Raw genomic sequence first — 13846 nt, forward strand, 5'->3', positions numbered from 1 at the left:
TGATATAATTTTACAAACCGAACATGCCCAGAGAATCAAAGCCGGAAAGTATATGAATATCCAAATTTAATTCAAGCATGGCCAACTATGAATTATATTTTATCTCAATTTTAGAAATCCATTAAATTTATCTCTGCTTTTTGATAAATTTACCAATTACTAATATTTTTAACTTATGTAAAATTTTGTAATCAGAATTTCGTTTACGCATTAGAATCGTCAAAAGAGATTTTTTTCCCAACAATAGTTATATAAGAGAATATTATTATTTTATTATTATCTCAGAAATTATTAAAATATAGTTGATTAAATACATTTTCGTTTATGCATTGGAATCGTGAAAAGAGATCTAGAATTACTTTTGTTCAATAGATTGCGTAGGAGAATATTACTATTTTATTGTTATCTTCAGAAACTATTTAAAAATAGTTGATTAAATTACTATTATTTTATCGTAGAAATTATAATAAAATATAATTGGGGAAGGAGGGACTCAAGGGAGTGCGTACCGAGTATTAAAGTTAAAAATATAAAATTAACAAAATTAGGATATCTTATTAAATTCTACAATAAAATAATATCAGTGCTATCCAAACGGGCCCCACTCGGACGGTTCCCATCCCCACCTACCTATACATATATATATGCGCTTTCCAGGTTTTTTCTTCTTTACGCTCACTCCATCTATTTATGTATGCTAAAAACTTGATTAGAAAGAAAAAAAAGGATTTTGCAGCTGATTAGAAATCTAACGATTTGGCTGCCAACGCGCTGAAAAAGAGGGATTGTTTTGACGAAATCCTTTGCCGGTTATATCGATATCTCAATAACCCTAGCGTGTTGGTGAAATTTCTCCGTATCGTTATTTTTTTGGTTGAAAGAGTAAAGAGAATCTCGTTTAAGTAAGCGTTGTTGTGATATTTGTTGTTTTATGGTTTATAATTTAATTTTTGAATCGTCTATGCAATATGCGTTGTGGCAGTTCTGGAATTCGTGAAGTATTATCTGCATTAGATGTTATTGTTTTTATTTTATTTTTTTTGCATTGAATTGTTGTTTATTGCTGTGCGGTAGTGTGTTTTAATCGCCATACTGTGATTTTCATTATCGCAGTGTTGAACTTGTTGAAGTTTATTTTGTGGTGTTGATTGGATATTGCTACATTGCTGCAACATTCTGTTTGATTTGGAGGGATAGATTTCTTGTTTTGCGTAGCATGGAAAATTTTCACAATTTGGAGTAGCAGCTATTGTACTGTGTTTCTCCATTCCATATGATTTGTGTGGTTTAGTGATTTCTCGTTTCCTCGTATCTAGATCAGTGGTTTTAGTTGGAAGGTTATAAGAAAACATGCATCTGTGATTCTTTGGCAATTGGAAAAGTAATCGTAGAACATAAAAAGTTCTGTCTATCAGCCAAACTGGTTTAATATAGTGCTTTAAACTTGAGAATATAATCAATTTTGGCTTATGTGCTTGCTTGAAGTTCCATTAAATAGATTGATATTTCATTGAACCAGTAGAAATACTCTTCGCTAGACTTGATATCACCATTTTTCTTCATGTTTGTTGATTTTTCATCTTGGATTTCTCAACTTTTCAACCTCAATTTCCCGAGTCCTCAAAAGAAAACTGAGACTTTATTTTCTAATGCAGATAAATACTAACTAACCCCTTCCTTGTATGCTAATTTCTACAACCAATTGCAAATCCACTTGCAGGTGGAAAAATGGACTACCATGAACATGATAATGTGGCTTCTGGGAATATTCCTGAATTTGGTGCAATCTTTTTTTCAAACATTGAGATCAAGAAAGAGTGCTTGCAACGGAATATATTTGCACTGCCATCTTCCCATACTGAATTTGTGACACATGTCAAAGAGGGAATGGTTTTGTTCCTGTTTGAAACTAGGAAGAGAGAACTCTTTGGAGTTTATCAGGCATCCTCTGATGGCGCAGTGGACATTAATCCCCATGCATTTAGTTATTCAGGGCAGCATTTCCCCGCACAGGTTCGTTTCAGACAAATATGGCATTGTGATCCAATCTCCGAGAACGAATTCAAAGATGCTATCATAAAGAATTACTTTTCTGCAAGGAAATTCAACATCGGCCTCTCTAAAGATCAGGTTTGGAAAGCAGCTATCCTACGTTAATGTTATTGTATTAAACTTACCAAGGAGATCAAAGCAGCTGCATGTGATTTTGTTTAATTTCCTTCTATTTTTTGTGTAGGTTCGCAGTCTTCTTTATTTGTTCAGTTCAAGAAAGATCAAAAGTAAGATGCCTGCTGAGCCACGATCTGAAGCTATTGTTGAAGTATCTGCTAAGGAGAGCAGACTGCTAGGTGATGACAGACATGAATTAAGTGAGAGACGATACATGGCACCTTTGGAATATGATAAACATGTGAGCTCATTGACTAGAGGCAAAGAAGATGAATTCTGGATAGATAATAGGGCCAATGCTGAAGGGAACATGTATCCTTTTCCCCGTGATGATTTTCTGGCTAAAAGGAGAAGAATAGGAAAAGAAGGCAGGTTCACAACTAATGATGTCGCAGGAAATGCTTTATATGGCCATGGTTACCAAAGTGCCTTTCACACTGGTTCCCCTAAAGATTCCTTGGATGAGGTAAGAACATCAGCCAATGCTGGCAGGTTTTTGTCTGTTCAAATGGGAAATGAAGGTCAAGTGAATAATATTCAAACCCGTGCTCAATACCCTGAGCATTCTATAGAGTCTTTGGATGTGAGAGCCCATGGTGATTATACTTCTTTGCAGAGGAGCACATTGCGGGATGACTATAACATACACAGTGGTCGCCAACAGGCATTTGCAAGTGATAACTATGAGAGTTCCCTGGTTCAAAGCAGACATCTGAGTGATGATAATAGGTTCTTGTTAGATGATCATGTGATAAGAGACTGTGATATTAATGTGGATAAATCTGTGGCTATTAGTGCTCATGACCTGAATTTATGTAGGCAAGAAAGAGAAATGGTAAACGATCGTGAGTGGTTGATTGAGATGAAATTGGAAAATAGATCTCATTTGGACTGTCGTGGTAGCACTATTAGTGCCATTGATCCTTCTTCTAGCCATTTGCATAAAATAAGAAAAACAGATGCAACTGGGAGGTTTCAAATCGACGGGAATGAACCTCGTTTTGGATCATGTTCAGCCGAAGGCTTCTCTTCTAAAACTGTTTTACATCCAAGGCATTGTGGTTACAGGATTATCGAGGGTAGGAAGTACCCTATTGTGGAAGGAAGATCAACTGAAAATATGGTGGACAAAGTATCACCTACAGTGGCCACAAATGCTGGATATGTTGCGGATGAAGACATTCAAATACTAGATAGTGCAAGGTATAGAAAGAGTGATAGAGTAGATTATAGAGACCCTAGTCAAACACATACTGATCCCGTCATGTCAATGAAGTACCCTTTATTCTCCGAGCCGGAACAAAATTTATCTTCATTTCCTGACAAGTTTCCGGAGGAACAATTCTCTCAGAATGCCGTCTCCCATGGTTTCCACCTCTCGCCATCCATTTATGAAGATGCAACTATTACAAGGACTGTCCCTTACTCACCTGACCACCCTAACCTTTCTCATGGATGCTCTTCATCAAAGGAAGCTAACCAAATTTCCACTTCAATGCATAAAAACCACCTGCGTGATAGCTCTTTAGAGAAGTTCTCTCCTCTGTCTAGTAATAGATTGCAGCAATATCCTTCGGAATTGGAAAATTTTGGCAGATCTCAAGATGCCACACTTGAATATAGGAATAATGGTTTTCCAACGAGCACATCATGCCTCCGGAGTTCTTTGCTTCGGGAATCTTCCAATTCTTTTTTGAACCCGGACTTTTCTACTGACATGGATCTGAATACCTCTGCTCCTGTTAATTACAGAGGTTCATTGTCTTCAAAGCTCTCTCCACACTGCACTGATCCTGAAAACTTTGAAGGCCAAAGAGGGTTGTTAGCTTATTACCCCAAATCAAGAGACCATGATTTTGCAATTGATAGATATCTTCCTGAGGCATCAGAAAATTGGAGAAAGCATGGGATAGGCATGTCGGCTGGCATATATTCCAATTGTTCCGAATCACAAGATTTGGGCACGGAGATTTGTCTGCGGGATAAAAACTTGGCAATTTATGGGAATCAGCACTTCAGATTCTCTAGAAATATGGATCCCGGGGAACTCCACAAGAGTTCTGGAGCTAATTCCTGCCTTAACAGGAGAAGTGTTTTTAGCCGTTTGTCTTCTAAGCCATCACAGTTTAGTGAGAAGAGAGATGATATTGATCTTAAACATCAAGACTGCTATATCGATGCTACAGCTGATGAACTCATGGAGATGTTGAAGCAGGATGATAATCTGTCACCAAGAAAGCTCAGGAAATCTGGAATTGTTGGAGAACCTAGAGAAAGTGCAGTCCATGAAAAGGAAAGCCAGCGTCATATGGAAACAGAGCATTGTTCAATGGAGAAGAAAAGGCTGAACAGCGCAACTCAAGCTACTGCAGTTAGTATGGTTGAAATCCCTAAAGAGACTCGAAATATAAACTTCAAGCGTCGTAGTGAAAGAAAGAAATTGGTCGGGATTAGTTCTGGTTCAGCCTCCCATAGTAGTCCCACGGATGCTAGAGAAGTGGTAAAAAACTCCACTAATTCAACTTCAAGACGCAAAAAACTGGTTAGACCTGCTTTCAGTAAAACTGATACTGCTAGTAATGCTGCTACATGTGGCAATGAAACATCACAGCCTCCTGCTCCAATCCTCGAAAAGGATGACAAACAGAGTAGTGAGACAGCCACTAATGTACTTGAATCTGAGATTCCCAGTGACAGTACCAATGTGCTAGCTCCACACACTCGTCAAGTTATGGACTGTAATAAAGAACCCCCATATTCTGAGGAGCAAAAAGACGCATTCGCTCCTGTATTGCCAACTCCAAGTGTTGAGCATGGAAAAGATGACATCCATGTGGGTTGTTCCAAGGTTCCATGGGAAACATCTCAACAGATGATTCAAATTTCTGCTGAAGGTGGTTTAGCCAAAGATACTGATGGTACTAGCATCACCAGCTTGGACTTTCCAGAACCATCTTTTGAAGGGGCCGAACTTGGTTCTATTTGCAAGAACAACGAGGAGGTTCCAAGGGAAACATCTCAACAGATGATTTCTGATATTCAAACTTCTGTTGAAGGTGGTTTAGCCAACGATAATGATGGTACTACTATCACCAGCTTGGACCTTCCAGAACCATCTTTTGAAGGGGTCGGACTTGGTTCTGTTTGCAAGAACAACGAGGAGGTTCCAAGGGAAACATCTCAACAGATGATTTCTGATATCCAAACTTCTGTTGAAGGTGGTTTAGCCAAAGATAATGATGGTACTACTATCACCAGCCTGGACCTTCCAGAACCATCTATTGAAGGGGTCGAACTTGGTTCTTCTGGTTGCAAGAACAACGAGGAGAAACTTCTAAAGAAAATGAAGATCATACTAACTACTAAGAAAGATGTGAAAGCTGCTTCTTCTTCTCAGTGAAGCCCACACATGTTCCTTGGAAATTGCTATGGTTTCCGTTCCTTCATCTGTGTGCAGAATCCGTGTACTAAGCATCAATTTATGGATGTGCCAGTGATGGAAGCTATGTCATTTGTTTCTCTTGAAAGCTACTCCGGCACTGCAGCTGATTGGTCAGGCTTCTTCCACTCCCACGCTCATCTTGCCTTGCAAGATGGTTTTGCTCTTGCATTCTTTTCTTTCACTTTATTTTGTTTTTTGAATGATTTTGGTGAGATGAGGTGGGATTGATTATATGCATCCCTCCGCTTAATCATCTTCTCATTCATTTCGTGTTAATGGTGAATTTGCCAGAATTGGCTGTGAAATGCACAATTCAACATTCCCAGTTTATTACAGTGGATAATTGTGTAGTTACCTCATCGGCAAAGGTTTAAACTAAGTTTTTTATGATTTAGATGTTTTTGTTACATAATGTTTTTGTCAATTATTCACCAAAACAAATTAATTTAACTTAAATAAACATCCAAATAATTACACCCTCTAAATTCTAATGAAGTAAATCAATTTCCATATAGGCCAAAAAAATTCGATTATGTGAACTTCTAAACTGATCTAATCACTTTAACTATTGAAGCCCAATAAAATAACCCAAAATTTCAAAGGGCCCAAGTTAGAGCCCAACTCATATCTCTCTCCGATACAAGCAGAAAAACAAATTCTGATTACTTCATCTCAGATTCCGGCGAAATCCTCGCCGTAGTCGATCGCCGGGAAGCCGATTTTGCTTTCATCGCCACTTTCTTCCTCTCTCTACCTCATTCTCGTTATCTCTCTCACACTCTACCTATTCACATTCTCAATTCCATTCACAGAAAAAACACTCTGTCCTCTCTCTCCGGATCCAAAGGCATCGGATCAGCTCGGAAGGCTCAAGGTACTTATTTTCTAGTAGTATTTTGTTTTGCAATTCTCTGTTTCTGTTCCAGTTTGATGATAATCATGCTCCATTTCACATGAAATTCATTCACGGAACAGAAAAATCGATATGCTTCGTCAACTCCGCACGCGGCGGCGCCCGCGCTACGGCGCGCACATCTGCGCCCTGATCGCGGCGGTGCTCCTCCTCCTCTCGGTGTCTCTCCTCTACAGCCGCCTGTCCTTCTTCAGTTCGCAACCGCAAGTGCAGCACTCCCTCCATCACTCACTCGACGATTCCTTCAGCCCTCTCCGCGACGATCTCGACTCCGAAGCCCTCGCCACCACCAATCCCAACGACGATCGCATCGACGAGCACGACGACGCCGTTTTGGAAGAGGGCGGAAGCAACAACAACGAGGAAATCCTCGCCGATGAAGAGGATGAGGAGTCCACCGCCAGTAAGTCTAGTTACTTTTTTGACCATGTGAGCGGCGTGGTTCGGAGATCTTTCAATCGGCGTTCTATTGATGAATGGGAAGACTATGTTCCTTTCGATCTAAAGCATAGGTCTGACTTAGGGTTGGGGGTTGGTGAGTCTAAACCAGTGTTTGGATCGGACGATGTTTTGGTGGACGATAAATTGAGAACGAAATTGAGTCAAGTTAGGAAAATTGAGGATGCATTGCTGTTGAAAGGGTCTGTGTTGAGGGAAGGGTGGGGAGATTGGTTCGAAAAGAAGGGTGATTTTTTGAGGAGGGACAGGATGTACAAGACAAATTTTGAGATTCTGAATCCATTGAATAACCCAATTTTGCAGGATCCTGATGGACCTGGTGTAACTGGATTAACTAGAGGCGATAAGATTTTCTTAAAGGATTTACTAAACGAATTTAAGCAAACTCCGTTCTTAGCTAAGAAGCCATTGGTTGTTTCTGAATCACAAGGCGTCGTTTTAGGCAAAAAAGGCACTGACCATGATAAGGAGGTCAGTAGAGTGGGGAGAAGGGCTTTGACCAATGACAATATTCGCATTGTGAGGAGGAATGAGGGTTTAGAGAGAGATTTCTATGCAGATGGCAAGAGGTGGGGTTACTATCCAGGTTTGGATGAAAGGCTGTCGTTTGGGAATTTTATGGATGCGTTTTTCAGAAGAGGGAGATGCAATATGAGAGTATTCATGGTGTGGAATTCGCCTCCATGGATGTTTGGTATTCGGCAGCAGAGGTGTCTGGAGAGTCTTCTACATCATCACCCAGCTGCATGCGTGGTGGTGTTCTCTGAAACAATAGAACTCAATTTCTTTAATGGATTTGTGAAAGATGGGTAAATTCCTTAACATTTCAAGCTTCTACTTGTTGCCTGTGGCATGTTTATCTTAAAACATATTCTTACTGGTCAAGTGCAGCTTCGCCTTTTTTCCTCTGTTGTACATAATTTAAAGTTTCTTTTCAAATCTTTGAAGATATAAAGTGGCTGTTGTGATGCCAAATCTCGACGAGCTGCTGAGAGATACACCAACACATATATTTGCTTCAGTTTGGCATGAGTGGAAGATGACAAAATATTACCCAGTTCACTACAGTGAACTTATCAGGCTCGCGGCCATCTACAAGTGAGTGACTGAATTGGGTTTGAGACTGATGTATGTAAAGTTAACTAGTTCGATTGAATTGCTAGGATGAGGAATTAGGTTAAATTCCCGTTTCAATGAAGAAATGCTGCTTAAATTAAATACGCTTGTGAAGAAAGATATAGATCTTGAATTTGTGCATGATGGTTTTTTAATAAATGTGGATGAAATGAACTGTTCAGCCTAACCCGTTTGAAACTTTGGGTCCTATTAATGACATGTTAGGGTCATGGGATTTATTTTCTCCAAAGCATACGTTTTGACTGTACTATCTTGAGCAAGTTCACTTGCTTTTCTCATAGATCACTCTTTCAAGATGTATGTATTATGAAGACATGTAATTGGTGCTATGATCTTAAGACTTTTGATATTATGGCTGCATTTGTTTAATGTTTGACAAATATCCACATAATATTAGACAACAAGAATATGGAGCATGCCAACTATCTGATAAGATCATGATATGCCACTATACTTATATCTTGTTTTTTATGAACTTCAGATATGGTGGAATCTATCTTGATTCAGACATTGTAATGTTGAAACCTCTGTCTGAACTCAACAACACTGTTGGATATGAGGACGGGCTTAGTGGCAAAACTTTGAATGGTGCAGTGATGGTGTTCAGAAAGCACAGGTTCTGCTTCTATGTATTTAAGTTTTCATCTCGCTCCTGTTCCTTATGTATCTTAGTCTCAACTGTCATTTGCAACATATCTATTTCTTATATTAGCATCCTCTGTATAAAGTTGGAACAAAGGAACTGATCTACATGGTCAACACTAGATTGCATAGAAGGCCCTTAATTGAAACTTTCACATGCGTGCATAGATTCTTAATTGACATTCTTATTTCTACACAGTCCTTTTGTTTTATCGTGCTTGGAGGAGTTTTACACATCATATGATGATGCTCAGCTGCGGTGGAATGGAGCTGATCTTCTGACGAGAGTGGCCAACCAATTTTTCAGTAACAAAGGCATTGCTGGTGTGAATGCTGAACTCCTGTTGCAACCAGCTTCTGTCTTCTTCCCTTTCGACAGTAATATAATCTCAAGGTATATACGTTATCTTGTGCACTGCTTTTACTTCAAACTTCTTCCTTGCTTGGATGTGTTAGCTATAGATCATTTCCTGCTGAAGTCAACATTGCTTCTTATGATCTTTTCTGAAACGCGTCTTCTGATTAGATTCAGCTCTGCGTAAGTGTGGACAATCTGTTTCTTTGCATTGTTATTAAAGCCGATGAGTTGCATCAGGTGTCGAAATGCCAGAAAACTAAGTGTTCAACATTTCTTTTAGTAATCCCCATATTGAGATGACATGTTCTCTAGTAAGAACATATTCCATTTTGCATTTAGCCAGATGCGAATCTTATCCCTTAGGTTTAATCTGCTCACACTAGCTATTCAGAGTTTTCCATTACACGCTGTTATTTCTTAACATCTCGGAACCATTCTCAGATACTTCACTGCTCCGAGGACAGAGATAGAAAAACATGACCAAGATGATCTCTTCAGCAAAGTAATGCATCAATCAGTCACCGTTCATCTTTGGAACAGTGCGACATCTGCTCTGATACCGGAGTCCGGCAGCCTTGTTTTCAGGCTGCTTAATCAGTTTTGTATCCATTGCACTGATGCATTATGATGATCTATTGTTCTCTTTTGGCCTATTGATGTCTGTCTATATATATTCAAGAACCCTAATAAAACAATTTTGGAATGTGTTTAACTGTTTATGATTAGCATTGCGGTAAAATATGCTCAAATTTGTAGAGTGGCCATTGTGTTGTAGCTGTGTACAGTAATTTTAATTTAGGAAGCTAGAATAATACTCCTATGATTGTAAATTTGTAGTGTTTTTTACTCTTTTCTGAGTCATAGTTTTCCACCTATACGAACCCTTAATGCTTTAGAAAAAATCAATAGTACTTAAAACAAAATAGGTACATAAACCAACTACTCTAAGTACAACTAATCAACATAAACACCTAACACCAACAAAAATCATTAATATTCAACAAACTTAATTATTACCAAAAGTTGGCCGAAAATAAAAATGATCTAATCCAATGCATTAGGTCCAAAGCACCTCCTCCTCACAGGGTTCCACACCCACTGCACAAGGTACTTCCTCCCCTTCACCCCATTCAAATTGTAGCCATTCCCCCATGAGTCCTTACTCACAACTCCAACATAACCTCCACCACCACCACTCCCATACACACCCAAGCACAGGTCAGCTATCTCAGTCGGCACAATGGGGTCGTCCCCGGCGTACCACGCGTTGATCAGCGGATTGCTCGACACCTCAGCAAGTTCGTGCGCAATCACACTGATCATCCCGTCCGTCCCAGGATCCCCGTTGGGCGGGCCCATGATCCCACTCCCTCTCGGGGGAGTCCCGCCCCCGGGCCACGCGAACGGATAGGCACACATCCCAGGGCACTGGGCCCCACTGTGGCCTATCCACGCATAGGGCACCGTGACCCTGGCCACGGACGGGAAGGTGAAGTAGTGGAACCCACATACCGCCCTGCAAAATTCCTGAACCTGCACGTCGTGCGAGGTCAGCACCAGGTACAAACCGTTACTGTAGTTGAGGGGGAGTGCACGCCTTTTATTACTCGATGTGACAGCGTTCTTGATTATTGACTGCATGGATAGCCGTGTTAGGTATCTACTATGGGAGTACGCGTCGTGAAAGTGGCCAGAGAGGGCCACATTTCTCGTCACATTTGCTCCCGTTTGGTCGGTATAGAGGGTGACAGTGCGCCACCAATCAGCGACCGATGGATATGGGGCCGGAGACGAAATAGAGGATATAAAATCAGTTATGGTGGATTGATGGTTGGGATCCCATCTACCATACCATATTATATAGAGGTTGATTGGGGATGCAAGAACTGGTCCCATGTGATATTTTAGGTCTATGAGGTCTGATGATCCCTCATAGTTCTTTTGTTGGTTGTAGAAATAATTTGGTTGGTTTTGGCTTCTTGAAATTGCAAGAAAATGGAAGAGAGAGGTGTAGAACACTAGGGTTAGGATATGTAGACTTTGCATCATTTCTTTCTTCTTCTTGAATTTTTTTTGGGGAATAATGAGACTGAGGCTTAAACTATGCTACAAATATCTCATATAAATAGAGGGTGGTGAAAAAGGATTCTTCCATTTCTTGTGGTGGGCTAATGGGAGCATGTTCAGCATAAATCATATTTCATCATTACCTACTTTTAATTGATGACCATGTTACACTTTTTTCACCTTTAATTATTCCTTTCCCCCACAGTTGAAATAATGGTAAAGTGGTAATTTGAAACTTCACTAATTTGAGGTGATTTAGGAGGAGTTGTTGAACTTGTTATCATGTGATTTGAAGAGTATTATATTGTATGAAAATGAAATTTATTTAGATTGAATTCGTAGAAATTTTCATGATTAATGAAGTAATAATTAAATTGTAATTTTGACCTGATGAACAAAATTAAGGTATTAGTGAGACTAAACCTCAATCATTATTTCTCCACCAAATTTTGTCGAGTTGTGGTAATTGTGATTATGGTGTTTGTTGAAAAGGACTACATAATTAATTGTGTTTAGTGTTCTTTTCCTTGATAAAAAATTGAATTATTTGACCTAAATTGATTCGATGTATTTTGTCCTAAAGCATACTTTTGCTACAACAAGGAGTATTTTTCAAGACAAGGATAGATGCTACACATGTCAAGACGCCAATGCAATTAAAAATCTATCAATTTACATATTAATACTTTTGCTTCAATTTATGAATATTTTAGCAGTTTGATTTTGATAGCATAAAGAATTAACAGTTAGTCAACAACTTGTCGGTTGAGAGATGTAATAAGTGTCCAAAATTTAGACAGGGTGTAAATTCCCATAAATTTAATAGTCCTACTTTAATTAATTAATGTGGTTGGTAGATCATCAATAAAATATTTAATTACCAGCGGTAAATACCTAGATAGCATTCGACACCAGTAATAACTAAAAAGGGAGTAATTAAGTAGCAATGGATAATTACCAGAATTTGTTAATTTAATTAACATCAGTGATCAAACAATTATGGATGATTATGTATTCTTTCATAAAAGGTCAAATAAAACATCGACATGCACATATATATCTATTATTTGTTCTTTGTTTTCTTTTAAAAAATTTTGTTCATTTCTATAAGTACTAGTACAATTTATATGTAAAAAAGGTTAACAACTTAAATTAGATCATTAATTCGCTTTTTTGCTTTAAGACTTGTCTAATCAACGACATGCTTTTAGGCAAAACAATTTAGCAAAGTAGATGAGATATGTCTAAGAAAGAAATAGATGATTATAAATGCGTTGAAAAAGCGTTAAATAGTAGTCCTAGTATATATAAATGATGGTTAAGCAAAAGTCACTTTTTTCCCCATAAATCTTCCCCCTTTTTCATGAGAAATGATTATATATCCATATTTATAAATTCTTGACCATTTCTATAGTTTTTTTTTTTTTTTGTGGTTTAGTTTCTAGTAATTTTTTAGTGGATCAATTTTTTCATTTCTCCGTTTATTATGCTTAATATTCTTGTCAAAAATTTGGATTTTTAATGACAAAGACACAGTGAGAACAAGAAAGTGAAGATGGCTGAAAATGCTCCAAATGAGGAAAAGTAAATGCACAATCATGTGAGATTTATTATATAAAGAAAAAAAGAGACAAAATGAGAGAAATAAAATGGACCACTCCCCGCATTTTGCGTCTATGATTCACATGAATGATGTTATTTTAGATATTTTACTTTACAAAGTCGTTCATAAATATTCCTTTATCTAAAATAAATTACTATTATATTACATATTCATTCTTATAATAATTTAGACGAGCGTGCGTGAGAACCAATTTTAAAACTAAATTAATATTTATATATGTGTAAATCGTTCAAATAAAATTGATCCGGTTTGATTTAAAATACATAATTAACCCAAATGGCGTTGCAATTCAGACGAGAATGACTAAGAAATTAATAGACATAGTTGCTATCTTCTACCATACAATTTTAAAAAACATCAATTATTTGAATTAGTTAGAGGATCTAAAAAATATCTTCTTGTGATAATATTTTATGGATAAATGTAACTAATTAACTAACAGCATTCTGCGCCGCTGCATGTGATTCCCTCATCCGTGACTATTATATTTCCTTTGTTTCTTTTTTCTCTTCCAAAATTTACAAAATAGAAATGAAAATACTCAGTTATTTGGGAATTTCAGTAATAACTGATACATGCAATGTTAATAGAGTTATTAATACTCATATATTTGAAGAAAAGCCTCATTTCGAGTAATAGATATACAACCCATTTTGCCAAAAGAATTTATTTTTAAGTCTAGTTAACGTCTTCAAAAATATATACAGTAAATCGGTAAATTGGTACAAATAATTAATCGTTCTGTTATAAATTCATGTACAAGGTCGCGTTAAAATGCTAACTAATTTTCAATCTAGAATGTCAATTGTTTATGTTACAATTATCAATACAAAAATATCAGTATATTAACATAAGACTGTTGATATACTTATGCCTTTGTATTAATATATTTAAATTTACATATTGTATAGATAAAGTCAGTGATACTATATTAAAACTCATAAGTCGAAATTGAAAATTAATTAGCATTTTGATCACGGTTTTTGGAGTATCTTTTTGTTATATTGATCTAACATTCTAAATGATTCCTATAAA

The 13846-nt window shown here is 37.6% G+C and overlaps 3 protein-coding genes across 3 annotated transcripts; 2 read left to right on the top strand and 1 right to left on the bottom strand.

Annotated features, from left to right (window-relative positions):
* The first annotated feature begins 695 nt into the window (after positions 1 to 695).
* On the top strand, positions 696 to 6485 carry LOC125203929 (uncharacterized). Its single transcript, XM_048102446.2, has 3 exons — positions 696 to 902; positions 1721 to 2130; positions 2237 to 6485. Exons 2-3 carry the CDS (start codon positions 1729 to 1731, stop codon positions 5567 to 5569), a joined length of 3735 nt encoding a protein of 1244 aa, XP_047958403.2. The 5' UTR covers positions 696 to 902; positions 1721 to 1728; the 3' UTR covers positions 5570 to 6485.
* LOC125203817 (uncharacterized protein At4g19900-like) lies at positions 6290 to 9832 on the top strand. The gene is made up of 6 exons (XM_048102277.2): positions 6290 to 6485; positions 6587 to 7792; positions 7932 to 8081; positions 8602 to 8736; positions 8962 to 9156; positions 9562 to 9832. Exons 2-6 carry the CDS (start codon positions 6597 to 6599, stop codon positions 9746 to 9748), a joined length of 1863 nt encoding a protein of 620 aa, XP_047958234.2. The 5' UTR covers positions 6290 to 6485; positions 6587 to 6596; the 3' UTR covers positions 9749 to 9832.
* Positions 9833 to 10011: 179 nt separating this feature from the next.
* On the bottom strand, positions 10012 to 11225 carry LOC125207135 (protein EXORDIUM-like 7). Its single transcript, XM_048106354.2, has one exon. It carries the CDS (start codon positions 11167 to 11169, stop codon positions 10165 to 10167), a length of 1005 nt encoding a protein of 334 aa, XP_047962311.2. The 5' UTR covers positions 11170 to 11225; the 3' UTR covers positions 10012 to 10164.
* Positions 11226 to 13846: the final 2621 nt, after the last annotated feature.

The sequence above is a fragment of the Salvia hispanica genome, chromosome 6 (genome assembly GCF_029641045.1).
Source record: "Salvia hispanica isolate PSC_SH4W2 chromosome 6, Shi_PSC_v1, whole genome shotgun sequence".
Classification (NCBI taxonomy): domain Eukaryota; kingdom Viridiplantae; phylum Streptophyta; class Magnoliopsida; order Lamiales; family Lamiaceae; genus Salvia; species Salvia hispanica.